The following is a 26,610-nucleotide window of genomic DNA, read 5'->3' as shown; positions in this document are numbered from 1 at the left end:
CCTTGTTGTGCCAAGGATAGTGTCCAAAGGAGTTCAGTTGCAGACACTACGGGCTAATGAAGGGAAGAAGAGGGAGCCCAGGATTGGACTGGGGCTGGAAAACTCCACTTAGAGTTTTCGGCATCAATTAGACAAACGTTTCTGAAACGGTTTTGATGAGGTTTAATTCCACCTTGGGACAGGTGGAGGCAGCAGGAAGTCTTTTAAGACTCCTTGCTTCCTGTGCTTCTCCTTGGGATCAGCTTGAGCAGCTGTGACGCTGCTTTGTGTGCTAAATAAATAAATGGTGATTTCACTGAGGTGTGCTTTTCATCTTCAGTTTTCTACCAACGCAGAGCTGCTTTACCTCAGCAAAGCGCTTGGGAGAGATTGTAGCGTTTCTGAAGCCCCGTGGGATGTTAATAACAAGGCTGGGAGAAACAGCTGGAAGTTCCCATCCCTGCTAATTTCTGTAGCCATGTGCAGTGCCACGTTTCATGGGCCAGGAGTGCTGGTGGGGTGTTAGTCCATTCTGGACCTGTGCTCCTCTGCCTTGGGACTGTGGTACTAGTATAGACGTGGTCCAGTGGGCCCTGGGAACAACTATAAATATCAGAGAGAGACTGGGACTTGTCCGTTTTTCCTTTTTTTGTGCTTTGTGGCTACAGTTTTACAGGAGAATCAAATAGCCGATGTGCTGCTGTAGGGCACCCCCTCCTGCTCAGCTCTGGAAGGAGCTGTTTTCTTGGGACGCCACTGGAGTTGCCCACCCCTAAGGTCCCTGCCTGGGTGAGAGCATCTTGTAACCTGCAGTGGTCTTCCAGAGCCACCCCAGATCTCAGAGGTTCTGAGGAGGGTTTCCAAGAACACCTGTATTGATTTTTTTTTTCCTTTTTTTTTTTTAAAGTCGGTGTGTATTTGCACAGAAGTAATCTTATAATAGAAAAAGCAGCTGCACTGACTGCTTCTCAGGTGTGCCGGGGGGAGGTGGGCTCGTGAGCTTGTGCTCGTGGCTCTGGAAGAGGGCCACGTTGTCACTCAAGCTGAGCTGTAAGCCTGTGACAAAGAGAACGGAGTCACGTGTCTGAATTCCTTGCAGACGTTCTCCAAAGTGGGAGCTGTGAAGAGCTGCACGATATCCAAGAAGAAAGACAGAGCAGGTACTCTAGATGTTGCTGTTCAATTCCTTCCCTTGGCTGGTTGCTGAGGGCTCAGGTGTGGCGTTGCTTTAGCATTCATCTAGATGAGCGTTTGTGTTCTTGCTGGCGAAGTCTTTAACATTTCTAGAAGTACGCCTGTTGAAATGGCTGAAAACAGCCACCAAAAATACACCGGGGTTCAGTCTAGAAGGTTAAGCTCGATTGTGGGCTTTGTGGGGATGTGTGTAGAGGAGCCAGCTCCTTCAGGACCACACAAGACGCAAGTTGAAAGGAACCAGCGTCATGCAGTGGTTGAATCATCGCAGGGCATGCTTTAATCCACAGCAGCAGCCAGGATCGTTGAGGATCCCTGGCTGAGCACTGTGCTGTGTGTGGTTCGTTTGCCATCTCCCTGCCTGCGTCGGTCCCGGCGCGCTGCAGGGACAAGTGGTTGGAGCTGTTGCGTTGCCTGCTTGCTTTCCACGGGGTTGGACGCAGGAAAGGTTTTGCGTAAGGCAAGCACAGCCTGGATGGCCTTTGACTTCATGGCGTGGGCATGGGCAGGCTGGCCCCTTCTCTGGGGTATTACTTTTTGCCTCGCCAGTTTTGACGATCAGCAGTTCAGAGACTTCTTGTGCTCCAAATTGTCCCTGCATCACATTGAAGAGCCAGTGCAGGGCACTGCAATTCATGGTGTGAGTGCGTGTGGTGCTGTGGCAGCGAGTTCCCCTAGTCTAGTCAGTGTGCAACAGCGCTTTCTTCTGGTTTGTTTTTAAATTTTTAAATCTCCTGTTTAATAGCATGGTTTTCTACTAACTTAAGTTCTCTCTCTCTCCTCCTAGGCACGTTGCTTTCCATGGGCTTTGGATTTGTGGAGTACAAGAAGCCAGAGAGTGCTCAGAAAGCCCTGCGCCGGCTCCAGGTAAGCTCAGGTTTGTCTATCCAGATTTGTCTATCCAGGTTTCTTTCCAGAGGTGATGGGCAAAGGCATGGATGAGCTGAGAGGCTCAAAATCTGCTTGAGGAACAGGGTGTAAAAGGGACAGTGGCTTGTTCAGAAGGGTGTTTGTTAGCACTGATCCAATGCGGAGGTGGCAGAAAATGTGGAAAGGTGCAGATTTAGTGAGTTTGTATTCTGCCGGGTGTCTTTTGCAGAGGTGACAGAGACCCAGGCCCTCACAAAACGAGAATAACTATTGCTCAGTATTTAGTGCTGTGGAGTTGAGTTTTATCTTCTGTAAATCTGCCAGTGCTTCAGGGTTTTCTAGCCGTACGCCTTCTCCATGACACATGCCACAGGGCTTGGCTGCGCTCCAAGGGAATAAGTTGTTCCTTGTGCTGCTAGAACACCACCATTGAAGTCCTGGGTCTGCATTACCTGGGCAAAGCGGGCCAGACAGCTGGAACGATCCCTTTCTAGATAGGTTTGAGGAAATTGCTGGGTTTGTACAATCTGTTCGTGCTCCGTGACCGCAGTCCATGGGTCCCACCTTCAACAGGTGGTGATTTCACGTTCCACAGCCCACGTAGTCTTGGGGTTAGATTTGCGTTCCCAGTTGTTTTGAAAGCAGAATCCTGGGGGAAGGGAGAAAGCAGCAAAGTGGGTATTTTGCAGACTTTTTTTTTTTTTTGCTGTATTGGCTACTGACAGCAAATGAGTCATCCTTGGCTCATTCCAGAACAAGCAGTAAGACGCTCCCTGCCTTGAAGAGTTTGCAGTCTAGAGGGAGAGGAAACAGTAGTCGGAGGCAGTGAAGTGACTCGCCTCTGCCAGCTTAGTGGCAGAGCTGAGGCTGATCGGCAGGGAGATCAGGGACGCGGGCTGCTGCTTCGGTCGGTCAGGCTGTCTTCAGCCTCACATCAGAAACCTGGCCTTGTTTGAACAGTGTTCAACAGGGAAAAACTTTGATGGGGAGAATGGGAGGAATATATGGGAAAGAGTAAAGACGTGAAGTGCTGTGCCACTACCTTGGAAGCGTGAAAGCTGTTGTGACTTTTTTTTTATATATATATTTTTTTTGACTTTTAGGGCTGCATTGTAGATGGACATAAGCTGGAAGTGAAAATCTCGGAGAGAGCTATCAGGTAAAGCTGTCTTACCTCTGTAGCATGGTTACATTTAAGCTGCAGTGGTTCTTGGTAGGTTCCTCATTTCTTAGCCAGCTTCTCTGCATCGTGAGGGTTGTGAGCAGTAGCGCTGGTCACACATCAGCTCTTGTTATGATTAAGTGGAGTCACCTTAGTCAGTCTTACTTGAAAAGAAAAAAAATCAGCTGATGTGAAGGTGTTTGCTCAGTAAAAGACATATTTCCAAGTAAAACCCCTAAGCAGCATGCAGTGGTGGGGCCCCAAAAGTGACCCCAAAACGTGAACCAGGCACTTGAGACTTCCACATTCAAAGAAAAGGCTCCTCAAATGCTTTTGCGATGGTGCCTCACAGACAGACCTTTCTGTGGAGGTGTTTCTTGCTGTCAAATAAAGAGGATGACTGACTGAGATTTATACCTTTAATGCTGAAGTCTGAGACTCCTGTCCACTGGGATTTTGGTGATTCGTACCCATGAAGCTGAAAATTAATCCAGGTGTTTGAAGGTGACAGTCAGCACTCAAAAACCGTTGTTTAGGCACTTTGGAAACCCTACCAGAAGAGGTGTCTCTTAAATGTCAAAATTTCTCCGAAAATTTGGTACCTAGGGACCAGAATTCAACAGTTCACGAGCTGCAGTTTGTACTTCGGTTCTTTAATGAAGCATCCTCATTCATTCTGCACTTTACAGTCTGGATAACCACTAAATGAATTTTAATGTAGAAAGCTTTCCTTTATTCTGCTGTTTTTTGTCTTAGGTAAATTTTTCTCTTGTTCAAATGCAACACAACCTGGGCAAAATAAATTAGTTTGATAATCTATTAAAAAGTTTTGTTTACTGTTTTCTAATCCAGAAAGAATGAAAATTAGCTTACATTAGACTAACTGCTTGCATACGCACAAATAATATCTCCTTCTGATAATTGAGTAGACAAGATTTGGTTTCAAAAGAAAAATTAGTGGCAGGTACAAGTACAGGCCTGCTGCCTGATCTTGGTTGTGGTTGCATTCAGCAAACTGGAATCCAGTTTTCAGATATGGGATTTAAATCGCTTGCATTCATTCCTACATGACATACCCTGTGAAATTTCTATTGTCATCAATAAGATACCAGTGAGGATGTCACTCTGAGCTGGCTGGCTAATTTTTCCTGACTCCTAACTTTAAAGGTGCCCAAATGCCCTGTGTGTGCTGCTGCACAGTGGTTCTCACCTGCCCTCTCTGTTGACTTCACAGGCCTGCCGTGAAATCCTCCCGAAAGAAGCAAACGGTCAAGAAGCAGAAGACTTCCAAGATCTTAGTCCGAAACATCCCATTCCAGGCCACCGTCAGGGAAATCAGGGAGCTCTTCAGGTAGGAACGCGCTTTGTCGGGCGTGTGGTGTGCTCCGTGCGGGAGCCAGCAAGATTTGAGTACAGGAGCTTGCTGCTGGAGTGTAAATGTTAGGAGTTCGGGGGTTTTTTTGTGGAAGTAAGCAAACCTGGAAGTAGAAATGGTTTAGCAGGTTATATATCGCTACAGAAATTCTGTCTGAGGGACAGAGATGACATGTGCCAGCTTTGTGACTACAGCCCTGGGAGCTGTCAGAGCTGGGTGGCCCTTCGCTGTGCCACAGATGTCCCCGGAGCATGGGCATCACTCCCCCGTTGACCGAATGACATCGCCTTGGATTTTTTTCCCTCGTCTGATCCGTGTGCAGCAGCTTTCCTGCTGCTTGGCACACCTGGCTGGGGAGGAGCACCGCGAGCCGCTGCAGACAGCTGCTCTGAGAGGTTTTAGCTCGGGCTGGCTCCCTCCTCCATCTGCCCTGCACGCATAATGCCATAGCTCCTTCCCAGCACACAGGGAGCGCGTAAATCTTGCTCTGCCTTCGAGTGTTTTGCTTTGTGTACCTGGATATGTGCCTGGTGTACTTGGTGTGGCGCATCCCTGCGTAAGGATGTGAGGCTGTGCTGCCTGTCGGAGCCTCTCCAGCACGGAGTGCCTTGCCAGGCTTGAGACCTGCCGTTAACAGCGAAGAGGGATTTTAGGATCCCAGCCTGCATTCCTCTGCACGCTGGCTGGTCTCGGTTTTCTTTGTACCCTCAGCCTTTTGTGCAGTGACTCGTTACGCTGTGTAACACACCTCAGGAAGGAGGTGCAGCCGTGTAGAGTTCAGCTTACGGTGTCTTTTCTGCTCCCACCAGGATGAGAACCTGTGGCTGGTTGCCCCAGGCTGTGGTCCCAGCTCCGTTCTTCCTCCTGCATCCCCAAAGGAATTTGGGGGGATCAGTGTCCAGCTCCATCCATCCCTTTTTGCATCCACAGAAGCAAGAGTGGTGGCATCCGTCCACAGGGAATGGTGAACTTCTGGGTTAGGAGGGGGCTTTCCTGCTGAGTGTTGAAGCAGAAGGCAGGTGGCTTCAGCTGGTCAGGGCTGCAGCATCCCCTTCCAAAGGGACTGAGCCGAGGAATCGCTTTAACCCTTTGAAACCCCTCAGGGCACACTGTGAGCTGCCTAGCGAGGAGCCGTGGGGCAGGGATTTGTTGGAGCAGAGGAAGCAATGCAGCTCCCTGTGTACAGTGAATTCCAGCTGCTTAATTAGCGTGGGATGCCCTTCTCCTGGCCTGCCCGCAGGTAAGGACGGTGGTTTCTGTGCTGCTGGCAGCCTGATTCCTGCAGGATTGAGGAAGGGTGTAAGTTGGTGAGGAAAACTGTGTGTTGAAACACTGTTTTGGAGCAGGGTCCTCAGTTCTAACCGGTTGCAGACCGTGGACTCAGCTGTCGGACACATGTTGAGGAAAGGCACCGTGTAAGGAGCCCTGTGGAAGAGCAAAGGGGTTTTCTTGCTGGTGCAGCCTGGGTGCTGTTGCTTCCCGGCTTCCCTGAGAGCCCTTTTGAAAGAGGGCAAAAACCCTTGGGCTTCAAGTTCTCGTGCTGAGTTCTGGTGGCACACGGGGCTCTGCTGATCTAAAACTCAATGCAGCGTGGTCGTGGAAATGTCCTTCCTAACGGCAGAGCAAACAAAACCGTGGGGATCTGTGCCTGTTAGGGCTCTGGGTGAAGTTCAAGGACCTGGGAGGCTTATGTGTATCAGGAGAATAGAAGAGCCCGGCAGAGAATGAGGGGTTTTTGGTACATTTTTTTATTTCTTCCTGCCTTGTCTGGCACCTGAGTGCTGGGGAGCGGAGGGGCAGCGGAGCGCTCTGATTAATATTGCAAGGAACAAGCGGCTTCTGGCTCCGGGCACTGCTGACAGCGTTCTTGGAGCAACGCGTGAACATCCGTCCCATTTACCTAGGGTATTTGGAGATGCGGGTTTTATCCTCAAAACAAAAATCAATGGCTTGGGGGGGGAGGACACCCACAATCCTCCCTGCACCCCTGCCATCCCTCCTTCCCTTCCGAGAGGCTCAAACCGGGCATGACAGAGCGCTACCCAACACTTCATCCTCCTAGATTGCTTTCTGTGCTTTTAAATCAGCTGCCTTCGCTCTTGGAGCTTTTAGCTCTCCCTCCATTTAGGAACCTGTCCGATTTGTATTTCCTTACTTTATTTATTTGGAATTGCGACCGGTCGCTTGGCAGCGGAGGCGGCACGGACGGCAGGGCTGCAGGGGGCACTCTTAGCCTGCCCAGGAGAGGCTGCTGGGGACGGACAGCCTGGGGACAGCCAGGGACCCCGCCGGGCACCGCCACGCCGGGCAGCAGCCCCTGGCCCGTGGAGGTGGGAGGCTTTGCAGGACGAGCTTCTCCTCTATTGTTTCATGCTCTCAAAAGCCCTGCAGCTGATGTCTCTCAGCTTGCTTCCTTCTGTGCTTGATTTTTTTTTTTTCCTTTTCTCAGCTGCTTTGGCAGGAGACGGTACGTGTGTTTTTACCCCCAAACAAATATTTGCGTGTTTTGAGCTTTGTCAAGGAGCTCTCTTCGTTTTTAACTCTCGCAGCGGTAGGTGTTAATGACACTGAAACAGCGAAACAAGGGAGTTGGGTGTTGGGAACAGCAGATTTGGAAGGCTTCGTACACGCGCTGCTCGGCGTTGGCAGTTCAGGAAATCCTTCCCTGGTTGTCCTTATGCTTTTTAATATCTCAGCGTACGGATCCATGGCTTGGATGCTCACACTTGCCCTGCCCTATTGCTCGCGTTCGTACAGCCGTCGAGTGGCGACGTGGGTCCCTGGTAGCGCGGAGAGGTCTGCGAGCGCGTGCAAAATTCAACCTGATTTGTCCCCAGGTGGATGGCGTGCAGGAGACTCGATGTGAACGAGTTTAATTTTGGAGTTTGGGGCTATCGAGTTCAAATCCCTGGGATGAAGGAAGGAGCTGAAGTCAGGAGCACTCAGGTTAGCAGCCCTGAAGGCTGGAGTCCTGCCCCTGCAAAATCAGGGTTGCAGGGTGGACGTGTGCCCACGCCGAGCCCGATGGCTTTGGGACATGTGGTGTCCCTCTGTCCCCTCCTGCAGGAGGTGCTGGCCTCTGTCATGCCGTCAGGAGAGGTTTTTTGAGGCCTGATGGGTGTTATTTTCTTCAGAGGGAGAAATGCTTTTCAATTATAGGGGCAGCTTTTGGGCTAGGTGTGAAGATCTAGCTTTTGTGGGTGGTGTGGTTTTTTTTCGCCATTTTTGTTCTTTATTAGATTCTACTCTTATCTTCACTACCTGCAAAAATAACAAAAGACAAATGGTCCTTCGTCCTTTCCAAAGAGCCGTGCTTAGGGGAGGAGAGACAAAGGAATTGATATCCCATGAAGGCTGCTAATTTTTGCTACCAAATTGGGGGGCTTTTATGGCACGACTTTTTTCAAAAGGAACTCTCGATGTGGCAAGCTGAATTGGAGATCTGTGAAAGGCCACATTTTCACAGATTGGAGCTCTGGCAATTTCTGAAAATTGGGCTCCTTTAAAATCTCTCACACTAGATCCAACCTTCATTTGAAGTCCCAATTAACCGTTTGTTTCGTAGCATCCTCTTCCATCCTCCTTCCTGCACCAACTTTCATGAATATTACAAACAAGGCTGGTTTGCAACTGCCATATGACACTTCAAGGACACCTTTTATTTTTGCCAAAAGGGGAACGGTGAGATTTAGAAGAAGTCTTAAAGATTTCCACCCAATCTAATGCAATGTGAGACACAAATACTGCAGAGAGTCCATCTAGAGTTTGGTGCCTGACGCTTGTACCACCACCGGAGCAGTTCTTGGCGTTGCATCTCGACTTGTGTGCGTTGAGGATGGTGTTTTCCTTTTGCCTTCTTTGCAAAACATACCTAAAAGTACGTAGTCATTTTTTTTTTTCAGTATAAATTCTCCTAAAATTGCAAGGAGCTTCGCTTCCAGCCCTCCTCTGCCAATTAGTCGCAGCCACCCTCACGTTGTGAGCGCTGCTCAGAGCGAGATCAGGCGTCAGAGCAGTGCCCCTAGAAGGTGTTTTATCATCTGCCTGGCCACCTCTTGTCTTTCACCTGTAGGAAACGAATCCAAATGTGTTGTGAGAAGCTATTGAGTCTTAGAAATTATCCCCAGCTGTTAAGAGTGGACTTGAGTTGCACGAAGAAGCAACTGAAAGGTATGCCAGAGCACGGGGGGGCTGTGGGGCGAGTTTATCTCCGTTGTGACTTCCCTACGAAGAAGGAGGAAGAGAAGGAAGACCTTTGGGGTCTCTCCTAGTTTTTAACTACTTTGCTGGCTGTTTTCTTTGTCTTGACAAAGACATGGCGTTATTGCATCTGGCAAAACAAGTGCCTGGGACTGATCAGGAGAAAACAGCTCCATTCCCTCTGATAGAGGGCAAAAGTGAGAACAGGCAGCGGGACGAGGCTTTGGAGTCACAGCTCCCCTAGAAGAAGAAAAATCTCTGAAGAAAGATGCGGTGGATAAACTGGCAGATATATTTTTTTTTAAAGGCAGTCTTTATGAAGTTAATTTTATAAGATGATGCCTTTCACTTCTTCTGACCTATTATAATAAAGTGTAGTTATCAGAATGGGCTTTTCATTTCCCATTATAAAGGACACGGTGGTATAATGAATCCGTCTGCCAGACATGCTTGCTGTTCACACCTTTCTCCCAGTAATGGAGTCTACATGACTGGAGACAATTTCTCCTTCCTGGACTAACGTTGCCCTGTTGAAGCTGTGGAAATCTTTGCTACTGAAAGGCAGAAGAGGGGGAAAAAAGAAACAGAGCCTTCATAAACATGTGAGTTTGTTAAGCAAGTGCCGGACAGTTTTAATTAGAAAATGCAGTGTAAACACCCCTAGGATACACAGTGCTGCAAACATTTGCCGAACAGTCTGTCAGATCATTCTCCAAGTGATGGCTTTGCTTTTAAAACCCCAGCTGTGTGCTAGAAATATCTCAAAATCCATTGCTGCTTCCTCTTGGCTGCTTAAATTTTTCTTTCCGGGCCGTGCCCACGCCAGTGAGCCGGCCTGTGAGCGTGGGGGAAGCTGCAGAAAGCACAGCGAGCATCAAATCGTGGTGTAAAAGCCTGTCTGGGTCAGGCAGGGGCTGCTCGGGGGGGGTGGAGCTGGTGGTGGGGTGAAGCCCAGGAGCTGCAGAGCCCCTGCTGGAGGTCTGGTCTGGAGGAGGTGGCTCGGCGATCCCCAGGAACCCCGGGTGCAACACTTTTCCTCTTCTTTCTGCCACCCTCCCACGTCGGCAGGCCAAATCACCTGCTCAGCTCCTGGCTGGATGCTGAGAGCGATGCCCCCAGCGTGTCCTGTGCCCTCCTGGGGACAGCTGGTTAAAGCACAGCACGGGTCCCTCTCTGCTCTGCCGCAGCTGGAAGCTCCCCCCGGCACCCTGAGCCGAGGTAAGGGGGTGTGTGCGCACAAACGACTGCAATTCACAGGACTGTAAAACTTCCCGTTTATTATGCCCTTAGCCCTTTAAAGCTGAAACAAAATTAAGTCAGCGTGGATAAGATGATGGGATTGTGATCTGAGGGGCAGAGGGAGGCAGTTGCTAGCTGTGCAGGCATTGGGCACGCTGGTCTGGGCACACTCAGGCAGGACGTGGAGCAGATCATCGAGCCCTTTTTGAGAAAGGCTGCTGGAAGCCGCTGCTGGGTTCGTGCCCTGTTCCTCTGGGTTACATCCACCAGCAGATTAAGCCGCGTTTCTGAATCACTTCATCAAGACGGTCCAACTGTCAGGCTGCAGCTAGACCCGGCTGAAGGACTTGTATTTTGGAGAAGGAGAGGGGGCTGGCTGTTTGGGTGATGAGCAAAATGCCTCTTGTCCTACCCCTGTGTGGTTACTGGTGTAAAGCCAGCGGTTTCAGCTCCCCCACCAGCAAATACAGAGATGTTCCCCGGAGGAGATGCAGCCCTTTTCCCCGGGAGGATGCTTCTGCCCGGGGAGGAGCCTCCTGCTCTCCTCCACAGCCTGGTGGGCCAGCCAAATCCCTTGTTGCTCGGTGCGGGCAGATTAACAAGCCCCCGTGCTAGAGCAAAAGCAGGGAAGAGAGGCTCATCCCATGGGCGAGGAGCCTTGCTCAATTATTTTGTTCGTTATCCAGGCCAGCACCGATCACTCACTTCACTACCTCCGTGGATTGGGGTTTAGGTGCCTCGGAGAAATGGACACTAAGAGGGGGAGTAAGGCATTAAAACAAGTGCTGGGATGTACCCATAGCAGGGCAGGGCCGTGCCAGAGGATATTTGTGCTCAGCAGAGCTCCGGCTGCTCCACGGTCTTTGCAGCCATCAGGTCAAACTGGGTCAAACCCAGCCAGCAGCACCCTGAACCCTAGGCAAAGTCACCGAGCTCCTGCTCCATCTTTTGACTCATCTGAGGCTACAGACGGCTCCTGGGCAGCGTTGCTGGTGGTAGCTCATGTCAGAGAGCCCGTGTAGGTGCGTGCGCGCGCCCTGGTGTCCGCAGCGTGCAGGTGGATTCATGTGCCAACAGCGCTTTTGCCCTATTTTGGCTTATCTCCAGGGGATCAAAAACCCACCTGCTGTTGGTTCCCGTTTCAAAGGTGGCTTTCCAAAAACACGTTGCAAATCTAGGCCTGGAGGCACGTATCGGAGGAGCACCGGTGAGCCAGTTTGGGACCGCGTCCCTGGGAGAAGTAAACGGAAGGGGCTTCCGATGCTGCACCGCTTCGAGTTAATGCGGGGTTTCAGCTCCGTAATTAGGATGTGGGGTCTGCGCACGGGCTGAGGGCTGAGCGTTTGGGGCTGCAGAAAGCTGCTCTGGGGTTGATGCCTTCAACCCCAGTGCTCCTGCTGCAGCTTGGCCCCGCTCACCCACTGAAGGTCTACAAGTGTGCTTCGAAGGCACTTGCAAAATTTTTGTCTTTGCTGTGTGCCTTTCCCTTGGTGCTGTCAGGACGCAGCTTGGTTGATTACTTCCTTCTTCCTAGCTGGGAACTAGCTCCTCTTCTTCTTCCAGAAAGGGTGGCCCCAAAAGTCTGCATCCAGCCCTGGTGGCTGCTGCCCCAAATAATCCATGCTCCTGGAACATCTGGGGTGTGGGTGCCCTTGTCCCACCCTGCAGCCTGACCCAGCTCACGGCACCCAGGGTTTTCTCCGCCAGGCAGGGATGTGCTGGGCTGGTTTATTTCTCTTCCTGTCTTGAAAAGCATAAATTAAACTTTTGGGGGAGATGGGGGTCCTTCTTCGAGACCCTTCCTTACGCCTTGGGAACCCAGGCGCAGCGATGTCGAGCAGAGCCCAGACGTGGAGCTGGCCGCTTTAATTCGGCTCCGCAAAACGAGCCGTGGGGCGGGGGAGAGCGAAATAGGTTTTTGGTGCTGTTTTCCAGTTTGAATCATAAAGGTGTTTAACATAGATAAGGAAATGTTTAACTCTGTGTTATCTTGACAGGGCTGCTTTAAAAGGTGGATCTTCCCAAGAGCAGAAGGAAGATTTTTTTTTCAGTACATCTCTTTCCCTGCCTTGAATATTCATTGCAATATTTGATTTATTTTTTTTTCCCCACCTCTTCTGCACTCCGCGTGTCCCCTGCCCACAGGTCCCCTTTTTGCTCACCTGAAACCTTTGCCGAGGAGCTCTCGGCTGCCTGCTTTTGCTCAGGCCGCCCGTCTGACACAAATTAAGGAGTTTTTAGGCCACTTCCTTCCGCGGGAGCGCCTCTCGCCCAGGCGCCGAGCCTCCCGGGGGAGCTCAGTGAGTTTCACACAGGCTCCTCGGCGGGGAAGGGCTTGGGGAGGTGAGGAGAGGTGGGGAAGGGGCCGCTGCTGAGGTGTCTCAGTCTTGACTCTGGGATTCTGCGTCGGGGTCGTTGCCAGCTTTCTGTGCCGAGTGGGGCTGGCACACGTGCGTGCGCTTCTGCTCCTCGATGGGAAAGGAGCAACAACTCCGACGGAAAGGCTGGCTGCTGGCTGCTGCAGTGTGAGTGTTAGGAGTCTCCTTTTGTCTGAATTGCTCTGAGCGCTGCATGTGTGCCTGTATATAAGGAAGGGAAAACGTGTGGGGTTTTTGTCTTAGGGTTTTTTGTCTTAGGCTGTAGCCTGATCTCGTTCTCCTCGTGCGTTGCCCCTTGGCCGGTCAGGCTGGGGGCTCGCGGGACCTGCCCCGTTGGAATGACCTGGACTAACTCTGACTCTTGCCTCAGTTTTTCACCCAAGGAGCCACCCAGCCGATGATTTCCTTCGTCTTAAAATCCTTCCCCACCGCATTCCTCAGCCAGACGTTGACATTGACCTGCCCACCTCCCCGCCTCTCGCCGGCGCCTGTGTGTGGGTATTTCTCAGTCTCGCTTCCCGCGAAGGTCCTGAATGAGCCTCTAATGAATCACAGTTTGCTGCTCGGGGTGACACCGTGTCCTTTATTTGCATCTCTATTTGCATTATCTTCTTCTTTAACGTCAAGCCCGCTGCAGCATTTCTACCTCCTCCAATCTAGTGGGGTTGAAGCCTTTGGGACGTGGCTGTGATCGGTCTCCTGCCTTGCCTGGGCGGACCCCAAAGGTTTCCTGTGCCCTGGCGTTTGCACCGTGTTGGCTTCTGCTGCTCGTGGCACCGAGAGCATTTCTCTCTGCATCTTGCTTTCCCCAAAGAAGCCAAGCGAAGGCACGGCATGCTGACCATCTGTCTTCTTCCCTCCTCCCCCAGCTGCAGCTGAGCCAGCTGACCACTCCAGGCATCTGGCAGGGAAGAGGAGAGATCTTAAACATGAGAACCTGGTACCGGGAGGCGTAGGAAGCTCCTGGGGAGCTTTGCAGGGACGTGGTGCTATGGCACTGACCCTTTTTGAGGCAGCAGGAGTGCTCGGAAGGAACCCTCGCACGGAGCGCTTTTTCAGACCGAGGTTTTTTGGGCCCCTGGGAAGGTGATCTCCTGGCTTCTTAACGGAGGTGGTGGGGACATGTTGGGCTGTTTCCCTCACGGGTGGCCTCCTGGGACCAGCTGGGAGAGGCCCGGAGGCCAGCCTTGGTCCCTTCCAGCCCCAAAACACCTTCCCGTGGAGCCGTGCTGCTTCGACGTTTCGGGTCCCGCCTTTCCAAGAGCGCTGACCTCAGCACCTCCAGCATTTGCACCGAAACTCACCCCACAAATTCAGCAGCTGCCTGGGCTGCTCGGCCCCTCTTTGCCTCTCTCCACCCCAGCTCTGCCTCTTCCCCTCCTTCGAGCCTGCTCTCCCGGCGTCGCCGTGCGAGCGGCTGAAGGGTTAAAGGAGTTCAGGGGCGAGGGGGGGGGGGGGGTGGAGGCGAGGTATTTCAGATGCTCATTACTCACTGCCAGCTTCCCCCAAAATCATATTAATTTCACGCTGTCACGCAGGACTGCACTGTCTCTCTCGTCAGCATCCAGGAGGGTGGCGGGGGGGCAGCGCCCGTCTCCCCCCGCGCACCGCGGCTGCAATTTGGGAGCTCAGCAGCAGGCTCCCTCCTCGCCGCCCCAGCAGGGCCGGGCTCCGGCCACCCGCCCGCCGCGCACCCGGGGGCCTGGGGGTGCTTCTGCAGCCGCTGGATCATTTTCCAGCCCGCCGCTCGTGCAAAAACCCCATGAAATGAGGGCCGCCGCAGCGAGGGGAGGGAGCTGCCGTCCTGCCCTACCTGCGGGCGGAGGGGGTGCTGCTGAGAAGTTGCTCTTTAACCACTTGCCTCTTTTTTGGTTTTCCCCCATTTTTTTTTAATTTAACGCAAGCAAGTGCAGCCCGGCTCTCCCCGCCAGGACCGCATCCATCGCCTCCTCTCTTGTTTCCCCCTCCTTTCTGCAGCACGTTTGGCTGTTTGCTCGCTGCATCTGCCGGCGCCGTCACCTCTGCGGGGACTTCTTGCTGTCACACGAGGTAGGGCTGGGGCTCTGACAGCTCCCTCGCAGGCTCCACGCTCCCCAGGCCCCTCGTGGCTGGCAGCTCTCCCCCCGCCAGCCTCCCTAGCTGCAGGATTTCTGCACCACCCCCAGCGATTTGTGGTGTTGCCATCCCTAAGAAGGTGTCTCAGCTCTTGGCCAGCCGTGCTCTTGTGTTGTATTTTTGGAGGGTTCAGGCTGTAAGGACCACCCCCTCACTTCTCTCTCACCGTGTCCCCTGTGGCTGCACTTTTTTTACAGCACTCGGGGCGATGCAGCCCCATCCGAGGAGCGGCACAGCTCGCGTTTCCCTGTGTTTGCAGAGCAGGAGGCGCGTTAAGGGGAACAGCTCTGCCTCCCCCGGGAGGGGAGCTACCTGCGGGTGCGGGAGGAAGGATCCCATGAGCCTGCAGAGCCCCGCTCTCACAAGCTGTTTTCCTAAGGAAACAGTTTTCCTGTGGAATCAGGGCTCTCCATCTGCCTGCATAAATTTCTAACCCCCAGGTTGAAAGCTGAGAGGAGGGCTCAGGGGTGCTGGCTTCCTACAGGCAACACCAAGCTCAGCAGCTGGCTGGGAGATGGACTGCAGGCTGCCGGTGCTGCGCCTTCTCAGAGCTCTCTAATATTTATTAAACAGCGCAGAGAGGATGAGCCCAAAGAACTTCATTCTTTTAATCACCCCCTGAGCATCCAGCTCGTGCTTTCCCAGCTCAGATTCCTTTTTGAGGTCCCATCTTCTGACGGGAACAGAAACAGGCTCTTTCTGCGCGGCCACCTCCATGGTCCCGGTGGTGCAGCGTTTTCCTCGCCTTCCTGCCGACCTCAGGAGCAGCGAGTGCCCGCAGGAAAGCTCTCCAAACCTCCGTGTGTGAGGCTAAAGCAGCATGCGTAGCAGCCAGCTGTCATCAGATGCAGGGTACGTGGCACGGGGACGCTTCTCAGCTTCCTCTTTTCCTCTTCCCCGTATCGGGGAGCTTCCACTTGATGCGGCCGCGTGGGAGCCCTTCTCTCGCCTGCCCTGCTCCTCCTTGCAGGTCCCGGGGTTTGTAGGGCCGCGTGTTCGGTCCTCCCGCAGGCATCAGGCATCTGTCAGGGAAATGGCTTTCTCCAGCGCTCGGCTGGAAGGTGCCAGCCCCTTTCCATCTCACTGCCTGCTGGCGATTTGCAGCGAGAGCTGCGCCTTGCTTCTTCTCCGGGGGATACGGGAGGGATGTTTACCACTTGGGGCTTGTGTGCATAGAGGATTCCGTCAGAAACACCACCAGAGTATTTTGTTTGAGCGAAACATTTAAGATTACGTTTTTCAAATATTTTTCTCTCTTCCCCAGGAAGAGAGGTCTATGAGCAAGAAGCCCTCAGCGTTAAGTTGCTGTGAGACTAGGGCAAATAGATGGCCAGGGAAGGGGGAGACCAAACTTGATACCCCCAGCACTGGGAGGGCTTCAGGTTTTGTGGAGCCCAGCTGCCAGAGCAGGCGCTCAGCATCCTCCACATCCCTTTATGAAATCCCCGAGGCAGGTTCACCACTGCTGCTGTTTGCCTACCCACAGGGTGAGACGCTGGGCGAGGAAGGCGCAGGGAGGCACGTCCCTGCCTCTGCCCTCAAAAGCTGGCCCGAGACCCCAAGACAAGGCTAACGGGGTGCGTGTGTCCTCAGGGCAGTGCTGGGGAGCGTGGGCTTGCGCCGTTAAATTGCAGTTAGCACAGCACAGCCCTGCTCAAAGAGTGGTGCTCTTCCACTTCCGTAACACCAAGGCGTGATTAAGGAAGCAAGGAAGGCAGAAACATTGTGAGTCCCGTAACGGCTCAGGTGATGCTGGCAGCGTGCGGTCGTTGTCCTTCCTTCCCTTCCGTCCTCTGAGGCTTTCCCAAGCGACCTGTGAAGGTGTCGCGCCGCGTGAAGTCACCTCTGAGCTCCAGCAGGAGCTCGGGGAGCTGCAGGTTGGGAACGGGCAGCCAAAGGACGGAAACTGAGCACGGGGAGCAGCCCCGGCTCCAGTTTGGGGGCAGTGTGCAGGAACTGGAGCATCATCAAGGTCGATACGGTACATCTGGAAATATTCCTCTGTTCCCAGTGCATCCAGCAGTGACACAATCTAACGTTTGACCAGGACGGTGCTGGACAGTGGCGGTGCCCCTGCTGAGCCCTGTGCCTGGTCCGACTGCTGCGTCTCCTCCTGGCCCCTGGCAGGTGTAGGACGTGGGTAGGGAAAGCTCTCCGGGACTGTCCCGTGCTCAGGAGATCTCACCATCCTCGTGGTGTTTGAGTCACCAGAACAGGAGCACTTCACTCGAGCTTCCACATGCATTTGCATGCATTTGATCTTCCCTACGTGTTTCTCGGTTCTCCCGGTGAAAATAATTAATCTGGTTATTTCTCGAAGTCATCCTGCAGCTTCGCAGGGCCGGGACTTAAATAAGGATTCTCTTTAAAGCAGAGCCATGTTAAAATAGCTGCCTGCCTATAAATATCTTAGTGCTTCTATATTTATTCTCCTTCAGCCCGGTGCAGGAGGCTCTGGAGTCGAAGCCGAGATGTTTTTTGGCTGTCGGTGCAGCCATTTCGCCTGGGCTCCTACAGCAAAGCTCCTTTCTCCGCTGGATGCCCTTTTGGGGGCCACGAGGCACGGCTGCATCTCCCTCCTCTTGTTTACTGCTCTGCCAGTCGCCTGAATTTCCTCTTCTGTCTTTAAAACGAGCTGACTCACGAGGATCCGAGAGGAAAGGAGATTTGTGCCAGGCCCTCCTGCGAGCACTATTTTTAGCGTAACTCCTTTGTGACCGCAGCTGCGCTCTGATCGGGATTTTCAAAGGAGCCCAGGAGAGATAAATCCCCAAATCTCGGCGCTGTTCGAGCTGCGGGTTCCTTTGAAATCCTGACCTGCCGGTGATCCCTCGGGGGATGTGGGGGCTCCTAAGCCCTGGTCTTGCAAGGTGCTGCCCGCAGGAGAAGCATGGCTCAGAGCTGGAGCTCGACAAAATGCTCTGCGAGCGCCGAGGCTCCCACTGAGGTCGGTGGGAGGATTTAGGTTTCCTGGGGTTTGGGATATAGGGGTCACGGCTGTGCTTGTACATCTCAGTGGGAGTGACTGTGGGAGCCGGCGGCAGGAGCCGTGGGGTGTCCCAGGGGGTCCTGGCACGGCGCTGGGAGGTGGCGGGGACAGGAGGCCGGCAGGGCTCGAGAGGAGTCCTCTTGCAGTGGTCCTGGTGGATGCGGTCTTCTCTCCACTGAATGTTTTGCCCCAAAAACAAATAAAAAAGCAGCAGCAGGGGTAAGAAAGCCCCCAGGCAGATGAAATCACGGCGTGTGAGGGTGACGGCCTTCCAAAAACCTTGACTCTCTCCCAGAGTTTAGTGCAAGTCCAACAGTGGTGTCCTACCTATGGCTTCCTGAAGCTGATGCTATTCCCCATCCTGCACCGTTCCCCGTGCCTGCGGTGGCTTGGCAATTTCGAGCGCTGAGACGTAGTTAGAGCAGCAACAGCAACAGATTTCCTTCTGAAACGAAGCTAATGAGTCAGAGGAGCCTTTAAAGCATGAAAACGAGTGCGGATAATGCACAGGTGTCTTCCCAGGGAGGTGTAAGCACGCTGGGTAAGTCCCGGGCACTTTTCTTTGATCTCACCAACTCTAAAATAGATGTGTAATAATAGGTAGATTAAAAAAATTCTCCAGGTGCGTGGTACTCCCTGTGGCACACGCCTCTCCATCAGCGGGGCTGAGACAGAGCAGGGCAGCACACCACGGGACGTGGAGCTGCAGAAGAGAAGAGCTCACGCTTCTAGGTACGGCCAGCAGGACCAGGGGGACAAATTTGGGATTGCCACATCCCGTCCTCCTGTCGAGAGGTGCACGAGGGCTGGGCACGGCTTTGGAGAGCCAGGACCCGGCCCCTGGTTTTCTGCCTGCCCCTTGCGGAGGTGTTGGCTTCTCCTGCGCAGCCCCCGGTGCTCCCTGATGGTTTTTTGGCCCCGTTGCCCGCTTGGATTACTCTGTAGGGTCCAGCCCTGTAGGGCTAAATCTCGGCGCCAGCCCTGCCGTAGCAACTGGACCTGCCTGCGTCCGCCGTCCTCCGGCTGCGGCCGGGAAGCTGTTGGAAATAATCGTTCTTTGGGAGGAGAGGGAGGACGAGGAGAGGCCGCGAGACAATGCGACCCCATTTCCCCGAGCACAGCAAATCCCCGCCGACCCGGGAAGGGAGCTGCAAGCCCCTGGGACCGTCAGCCCTGGAGCAAATCCCTTTAAGGAAGCGAATCGGCGGCGCAAGGCGAGGATTAGACGTGACAAAACGAGGAAACCAAACCTGGTTCTAGCACCTGTTCAGAAACGGCTGGAGTGGAGGGATATTAAAATTTTAAAACCCGCCGCTGTGCCGGTGATGGGGGATTTAAAAAATAATAATTACCGGCCTTTTTTTTTTCCCCCTTTTTCGCTTGGTTTTCAGAATTGGTTTCTTTCTGTTTAGCATGCAGCCTAATTGCGTAATTACACGATAGACTGGAGTAGAATTTAGCGCGTGTAATACCAGTTATAAAGAAGAGCCCTAATTATGTATATCTTCTCAGGTAAATAATACATCAGGGGCATGGAGTGGCCTAATTACTGTTCTGAAAACCTGCCTAATGACTAATTTACTTGGAATTTCAGAAAGCTTTTGATAAGGTCCCTCACAAGCAACTGTTAAGGAAAATAAAGCGAGGAGGGGTGAAATGTTTTGCTCCGGTTTGAAGCAAGCAGTTTAGGCGAGGGGGAAGCAGCTTCGGGGGGGAGAGGGAAGGGCCCGAGGCTGCCTCCTTTGCGAGGCTTTGAGGGAGGCTGTGAGGGCGGAGAGGCTTCCCTGGAAAATCAGGACCTTGGCAAGAGCCTCGTGCGTAAATCCACCGCTCCTTGGAAGAGCTCCTTGGAAGAAGCGCATCTGTGTCCTCCTAGTCGCCGGCACTGGGAGTCGTTTTGGGTTTTTTTGAAGTTCTGGGCCCAAATTTGACGCATCCAAGAGATGAACTTTGGTTTTGCCCACGTAGAAGAGGTGGGGAGCGAGGGCAATGCGGCACCCCGGGCAGGTTGCCCAGCGGTGAGGCTGAGGGGGCGCAGGCTGGGGGACCTCAGGGGCTCCCCTGGAGCTGGGAGCACGGTGGCACGGAGCTGAGGGCTACTGGCAACCCAACGAGCGTGGGAAGGCACATCGGGATGGCATGGCAATGAAACCTCCACCGGCAGCACGCCCAAACGGGTCCCAAGCGAGAGGAGAGGAAGGCGAGGGACGGCAACCCGCTGGCACCAGCAGTAGGAGAAAGAGGATTTGAAGTGACAGCCAGAAAAGGGAGCCATCGGCCAGCCGGAGACTTGCAGGTGGAAAAGAAGGGGGAGCAAAGTCCCGGGGAAGCTTTCAGAGGAGCCGTGACCCAGCAGGGTGATGGGGATGAAGGAGGAGAAGGGCTCGGAGAGGAGAGATGAGGACAGCCCGGCACAGGCAGCGAGGGAGAGGAGCCAGGCTGGTGTGGTGGCTGGAGAGGGGAGTCTGGAGCATGGTGTGGGGCAAGGACATGGGAACGCTCTGCTCCCAGAGCACAACACCCTGACCGCTGGCAATCTACCAATTTATTTTTCAAGTACTTGCTGGCACGGCATCATTTTATTCTGCCCCATGAAGCCAGGTCCAACGGGCTGCATGCCCACCTCTTCCCAAAATTCAGTTAAAAATCATCTGCAAGTGTCTTCGCCGCATTTATCCCAGCCATTCACCCCAATCGCCGGATCTTGGGGCTCTTCTTCAGGCACACCTCTTGGCATCTCCTCGCTCCCTGGGGAGCTGCGGGGCTTCCCAAGGTGGCAGGGACAGCCAGGGCTGGGCACCGCTGCCCCCCGCCCTACAATCCCCCCTCCCGCTTTGCTTTCGGGTCCTCTCTGCGTATTTCCAACTGGAGGAGCCAAAGCGGAAGGAGGGAGGGAATTAGCACGAGAGGGCCCCGCTGCCGAGCGGCGGAGATAAAGCGCGAGGGATCTTCGTGCCCAGCTGACATGCTAATTGGCTTTCCTCCCTAGCAAACTTCGCGAGCGATGCTCTTGGAGGTGGCGAGACAAACAGTTGCTGCGGCAGGTGCGCTGGAAGCGCCGTCTGGAGGTAATTAGGCAGGCGCAAGAGAGAGCACCCGGAGAAATGGGGTGGTGCCGCTCGGCCCAGGGAGGCTCGGCCCACCGCATCCCTCCCTGTCCTGGGCATCGCTGGTTTCCAAAAGCCTGGGTCAGTCCCAGCCTCGTTCACGGGGCACGAGGTGGAAATGTGGCTGGTGGTAATTTCCTGCAAGCTTGGTGAGAATAAAGCCTAGGAAAAGGGGAAGGACAAGCTGCTGTTTGTGCTGGAGTGGCACAAAGGTGAAAAATTCCCCTATGGCACATCAGAGAGTGTCTGCATGGGATGGGGAGGGGACAGCCACCAGGCTGGACCCCAAATGTCCCGTCTCTGTGACCCACGGAGGCTGGTGGCACGCTGCTCTTGGTGGCCCGGCCTCCTGCAGCTCACCCTTCTGCGGTGCTCCCAGCTCTTCTGCTGCTTCTGCCACGGGGCTTTTGCTTCGTCTCGCTCCAAGTTCTCGCCTTCGTGTTGCTCCGTCTCTGTTTTAAATCCCAAAGGTCGCTGTTTCTGTGGAGGGACCGAGGCGGTGCGTGTCTGCGTGAGGTCGGTAAGCAGCAGCCGGGGCTTTGCAGCTGCTGAGCTGGAAGGGTGGGAAAGGTTTGGCTTTCCCGGGGTCCGCGCCATCCTGCCACCACCCAGCGGTGCAGGATGGGGACAAGCGTGAGCCGTGCCCGTGTCAGGCTGCAACCAGGAGGCGCTTGGATGTGCGTGGGAGCTTGGGTCTCTCTGAAATCTCACCCGCGGCAGCAGCTCTGCCCCTGGGCCCGCTGCATCCACCTGCAGGAGGTGTGGATCTCTTCGCTTCGTGTCCGGCTGTCCCTAGGAGCGGAGAAGAACAGGAATTAGGTAAGGCAAAACCCCGTTTTTGCTGCAGCAAGCTGACCAGGAGGCCTCCAACTACAGATGATGCTTGTGGGCAGCGAGGAGAGGATGGTGAAAAATTAAACAAAAAAAAAAAAAAATGGTGATCCGTGCAGGAAGGAACAAGGAGCACCCGTGGCTGCCTTCCTCCCGTGCCCTGTGCGGTTTTCGGAGAGGTTTGGAAGGCAGTTTGGTGACCCAGCACACCTCCAGCTAGACCAGGGAGCTGAGGACGGAGCTGCTGCGGGAGAGGAAGGCTGGGGTGTGCGGGTCCAGGCTTCAGCCCTGCCGCCCCTTCTGTCCCCTTCTCTGTCCCCTTTTCTGCGCCGGGGTGGTGGCAGCGGCAGCGCCGCGCTCGCTGCAGCGTGCCGGGAGGCTCCGCGCCCTCCTCGCCCTCCTGCGCCTTCATCTGTTAATGCTCAGAGGTTACCGAGGAGACGTTATTGATGATGATGATGATAATGGTAGCAGGGGAGATAGGTGGCAGATTAATTCCTGAACTCTCTAACAGGATTTAAGCTAACAAGAGAGGAGGGCTTCTTTTTTTTTTCTCTCCCTCTCTCCTTTCCCTTCCTCCTTTCAGATATTTCCTGCGCCGGGGATAACAACGCCGAGGAGTGTTAAATTGGCTCTGAATGTCCACCCCTGGCTGTCCACATTCTTGTAACGATTTCATTAGCTTGAATTATCCACGTTATTTTCTTGTAATGGGATTAGCCGTAGTGGAGTCAGCCCAAGTCCTGGAGCGGGAGGCGGGAGGGCCCTTCCGCTGCGTATTTCATTAACTCCCTCCTGCAGGGGGTGGAACTGGCCGCGGCTCAGCCCAGGGGCAAAACCATTTGGCAGGGTCCTGCCTTCCAAAAGGAGGAAGAAAGAAAAAGGACCATTATTATATCTCCCTTTTTTTTTTTTTCCTTTCCCCCGTAATCAGTAAATCGGCGCGGAAGCAAAGACTGGCAGGGAAGTAATTTGGTGGGGGAGGGAAGGTCCTTTTTGGGGGTGAAAAGAGAAGAAGAAAAAAAAAAAAAAGGAAAATTAGGATGACCATTGCGAAGAGATTGCTTGAATTCTGCGGGGCTGAAGCGTGGCTGTGGCCTGCCACAAGGATTGAGGTGGCACAGGCTGGGAAGGGGAGGACTTTGGTCTTGTTTGGCCCCACGTCCCCTGCTTGGAGCTGTTAGTGCTGAGCAGGAACCTCCCAGCTCATCCCCTCGAGCTTCGTCCAGGGCTGCAGCAGCCACGAGGAGGGATTTAGGCGGTGGCAGGGCTCTGGGGATGGGAAGTCATCAGTGAGAGAGGAGGAGGTGGTGGCAGTAGGTGGCAATCCGTGAGAAGCCTGGTGGCCTTGCTGGAGGTTTTCGTGACCGACTTTCCACTGTTATCATTGGTATTGTGGTGTTTTTTTCCCCCCCGATTTAGGATTATCCTGGGCAGCGGGACATCTGTTGGCGTTTGGAGAAATGTAAGGCTGATCTATTTGCTTTTCAGGAGGGGCTGCCCTTCGGGGAGCGGGCAGCAGCTGGCTTTTCCAGCCACGTGCGTGGATTCGTGGTGCCAGAACTTCGCAACCGGCCTTTGATCGGGTGCTCAGGGCACACCGAGACCAAGCAGGCTGCAGGTGGCTTCTGTCCGGGACTTGAAAATAATGGTCAGGACTTGGCCTGTCCTACGGAGCTTGCAGTTCGAGTGCTTCTTCTTAAGGCAGGGAATGGCAGGAGGTGAAGAGGGCCAGGAGCAGAGGCTGAGCAGAAGGGGTCAGCAGGTATCACGTTGGCTCCACCAGCACGCGTCTGCTTCATTTTCTCGCGGACGTCCTCGTGGATTTGGGTCTGGAGGAGCGTGGAGTACAAAACGGGGCAGGCACGGAGCTGGAAAGCTGTGTGCTTAGTGCGGGGTACCCGTGTTTGGCGGACAGGACGCCTTCCGGCTGGGCTTGTGTTCAGGCAGATGTATGGTTCCTGCGAGGCGAGGCACTGCCGAGCTGCGCAGCGCGTGCGTGAGCAGCTCCAGGAGCTGCCCGGGCTGCTGCGGCCAGGCCCAGGCACAGGGGGAGAAAGAAGATTTGGGGGGAGCTCGTGGCAGGACAGCAGCCGTGGGCGCGGAGGGAGCTGCCGGCTCTCGGCTCGCCGCTGGTGTCGGCGGAGCGGGGGAGGAGGTTTCCAGAAAACACCTGTATTCCCCAATTCTCCATCCTCCAGGTGCTTGGCCGCGATGCTGAGGGACGCCCGAGCACCTCCCGGCAAGCAGGCGAAGCCAAGTGAGCAGCGTGTTGTCTACCGGGCTGCGGCGCGCTCTGCTCAACAGCAACAGAGCGTCCTATAATTAGCAGGCAAAGGACTCGCCTCCCAGCTGGCCTGTGCCAGAAGGATATAATTACAATCCCAAGGAGCGATGGTCCTCTGACCCACGGCCAGCTCGCGGCTCGCATCCCACGGCACGGAGGAGAAATCCCCTTCTCCTCCCTCCGCTCAGCCGGCGAGGCGAGGGGGCGGCACCGCAGAAGCTGCGGGCGAGCTGCCGGAGCGCCAGGACGAGCGGTGGGTGCCCAGCAGCGCCGCGCGGAGGTGCTCGATGCCACCTGGCACCGGCGATGAGGGACGCCAGGGGATGTCCCTGCTGGCACCTCGGGGAGCTTCTCGCCTCGCTGTTGGGTTTGGGGCCGGTGACGGGCCAAGGGAGGTTGTGGCTGCCGTTATTCTGTGCCCGCGTGGGTGGTTGCTCAGCCAGGGCCAACGCAGGCTTTTGCTGGTTTCCCTTTCTCCCTGCGTAACCCTGGATCAGCACGAGGCGAAGGTTCTCGCTGAGGAAACCTCTCAGTTTGCGCGTTTGTTCGGGGCTGTCAGCCCTGCCAGCCAGCAGCGTGCTGCCAAGCCGGGGACGGCGAGCGCGGCCGTCAGGATGGATCTCACCAGCCTGGCTGGCGAGCCGCCTGCGCTGTGCGGGGAGGGCAAAGCCAGGAGAGCCAAATCCTGCAAACCCAGCCACGCTTGTGCCTCCGCTCTGCTTCCCACCGGGAGCCTGACCCACGCTTTCCGTCGCCCACCGCCGGTGGGTGAGTTCCCCCCTCCTGTGCGAGCAGCGCTGCCCGATGCCGAGCGGTGCCGTGGCTGGGATTTATTTCCAAAACGCTTTTCTCCGATGCCTCGATGAGGCAGCAAGGAGGTGGCAAAACGGCTGCATGCACGGCGGGTCGCTGGGTGCTCTGCAGACCTGCTGCCTCCTTGGCAAAGGGCTTGCTCTTTGCTTTTGCCTCCCAGACCGAGTTCGTTAATCGTGAGCAGCGCCGTGGAGGTAAAACGCGGGTGCCTTTGTTTTTACCTTGGCTCTAGGAAGGCACGCTCGCTGCGGGTGGACTCGGAGCAGCCTGGTGTGATGCCACCTGAGGTGTTCTGCCAGAAACCAGCGCCAGGGATGGGGGTCTGCCCGGGGCGGGATTGAGCAGAGGGGAGGCTGAAGCCTCCTGCAGAGGCGGGCTCGCTGACTCGGGAAGGGCTTTGCGCCTGCAAGCGCTCGTGCCACGGCTGAGCCCTGGCACTGCTGCAGGGGCTCTGGAGCTCCCCAGCTTTCATCCAGGCGGGCAGAGATGCTGAAATCCTCATCATAACTCTGACGTGCAGCAGGACGGGCGATGCCTGAGTGGCCGATCGGAGCTTTCTGTCCGGACTGGTTGTGGTCTCAGCCAGGACCCTCCTCTGACCTCCGCAGCTCCAAGCTCAGCTCCTGGTGGTGAGCATCCGTGTCCCAAGAGGGTCCGTGGCCGCTCAGGGTTTCACACACTCTCACTCCAGCTCCTGGGACTGCCCTGTAAAGCCTGGTGCAGGGGTTGAGGAGCCTGGCCCGGGGCCATGCTCTGCGCCAGCAGCGGGGTCTGGTGCCAGCGCCGGCTGATCGCCGTCCAGTTCCCCACGGAGAGAGGAGAGGCATCAGCTCCGAGGGGAAACCCGGCTCCTGGGGTGCCTGCTGCGTTTGCACACAGGTCTCTGCATGCCGGTGGGTTAGCAAACATCGCAGTCACGTTCTGGAAGGGGAAGGAGGCAACAACAAGGGGTCCGAGCTGCTGGGAGCCCACCCTCCTCCGTAGCTGTCCCCCCCCGGGTGTTAAAGCAGCTCGGTGGGATGTCAGCGGTGAGCCACATTTCCAGCAGCTGGCTCGCCAGCCTGCCTAAAAGCTCCTTTCCTCCCTGTCACCTCGCTCGGATGGGCTGCGTCCCTGTCCCTTCCTCTAGCCCCGCTCCTGCGGGTTTTTGGGGCCGTCCCCGAGCTCGTGGGCTGCAGCGTCGGTGTCCCCCCGGTACGAGGAGCCTGGCGCTGCGGGGGGTAATTGGGCTCCCCCCCCCCCCGCCTCTGCCTCTCTTCCCCCGCACAAATCTGGAGGAAATAATTGGAAAAGAGAGGTGTGAGCCTCTGCCTTGCGCTGGAGAGGAGAACATTAAAGGCCCGGGCTCTCCACTTCATTCACAGCTCCTCGGATGGTAATTGCTGTGTTGTGCTTTCTAATTAGCGCCGCAGTGGGGGGGTGTTTTACTCCTCAGCCCCGGTGGGGTCAGCCCTGTCCCTCTGCTTTCCTTCCCCCTGCTGAACATTGTGCTGTGGTCCCCTACAACAGCCCCAGCCCTCTTTGGCCCTGCTGGGCCTTCTCCCCCAGCCCCGAGGAGGTGCCGCTCCGGGCTGGGTCCCCGCTGTCATCTTCTTGGTGGCCGAGGCCGCTGTGTGTCCCCAGGGCTCCCCCGCTGCGCCCCGTAGGGTCCCAAACTGGCCTGCTCCCATCCCCAGGGGTTGTCCCAGCTGTCCCCTGTTTGCCCATCCCGTGCCTCGGGTCTCGGTGTGGTTTCAAAGGGAGACTCTTAATTTAATGCTCAGAGCGGGTGCTGCAAGTGCTTCGGCAAACATTGTGCTCCCCGCAGGCGATGCCCATGACACAGGTCGTGTTTTCCGTGGTGCCATGGGTTGGAGCACCGTCACTCTCATTTCTACCTCCGTTTTAAACCCCTTTGGGCCAGGATCTCCCTCGTCAGCCCTCCCTTTAACCCACCCAGGGCTCTCAGCTCCCGCAGGGATGCGGCGACGAGAGGAGCCACCCGCGGAGCTCCGGTGCCCGGGAGCATCCTCCTCGTGCAGGAACCCGAGCCTCTCCGCTGGCCGAGGCCGCACCGTGCGGGTTTGTTGGT

The 26,610-nt window shown here is 55.2% G+C and overlaps 1 protein-coding gene and 1 long non-coding RNA gene across 4 annotated transcripts in view; both read left to right on the top strand.

Moving 5' to 3' along the window:
• Positions 1-26,610, top strand: part of RBM19 (RNA binding motif protein 19) — a 78,992-nt gene that overhangs the window by 13,075 nt on the left and 39,307 nt on the right. For 2 of the 3 annotated variants that reach the window (XM_080559197.1, XM_080559198.1), the window contains exons 18-21: positions 1,079-1,139; positions 1,961-2,040; positions 3,147-3,202; positions 4,440-4,556. In XM_080559197.1, coding sequence (XP_080415323.1) covers positions 1,079-1,139; positions 1,961-2,040; positions 3,147-3,202; positions 4,440-4,556 — 314 coding nt within the window. Of the gene's footprint in view, positions 1-1,078; positions 1,140-1,960; positions 2,041-3,146; positions 3,203-4,439; positions 4,557-13,266; positions 19,223-26,610 lie in introns of those variants that run through there. The other variant, XM_080559199.1, reaches the window with a different exon arrangement.
• On the top strand, positions 4,563-11,291 carry LOC308179284. Its single transcript, XR_013940321.1, has 2 exons — positions 4,563-8,750; positions 8,894-11,291. It is a non-coding gene; the product is annotated as an uncharacterized lncRNA (long non-coding RNA).

Source organism: Anser brachyrhynchus, assembly GCF_964034855.1.
Source record: "Anser brachyrhynchus genome assembly, chromosome: 17".
Taxonomy (NCBI): domain Eukaryota; kingdom Metazoa; phylum Chordata; class Aves; order Anseriformes; family Anatidae; genus Anser; species Anser brachyrhynchus.
Note: the sequence above shows the minus strand (reverse complement) of the source record. Positions and strands in the feature narration are given on the sequence as shown.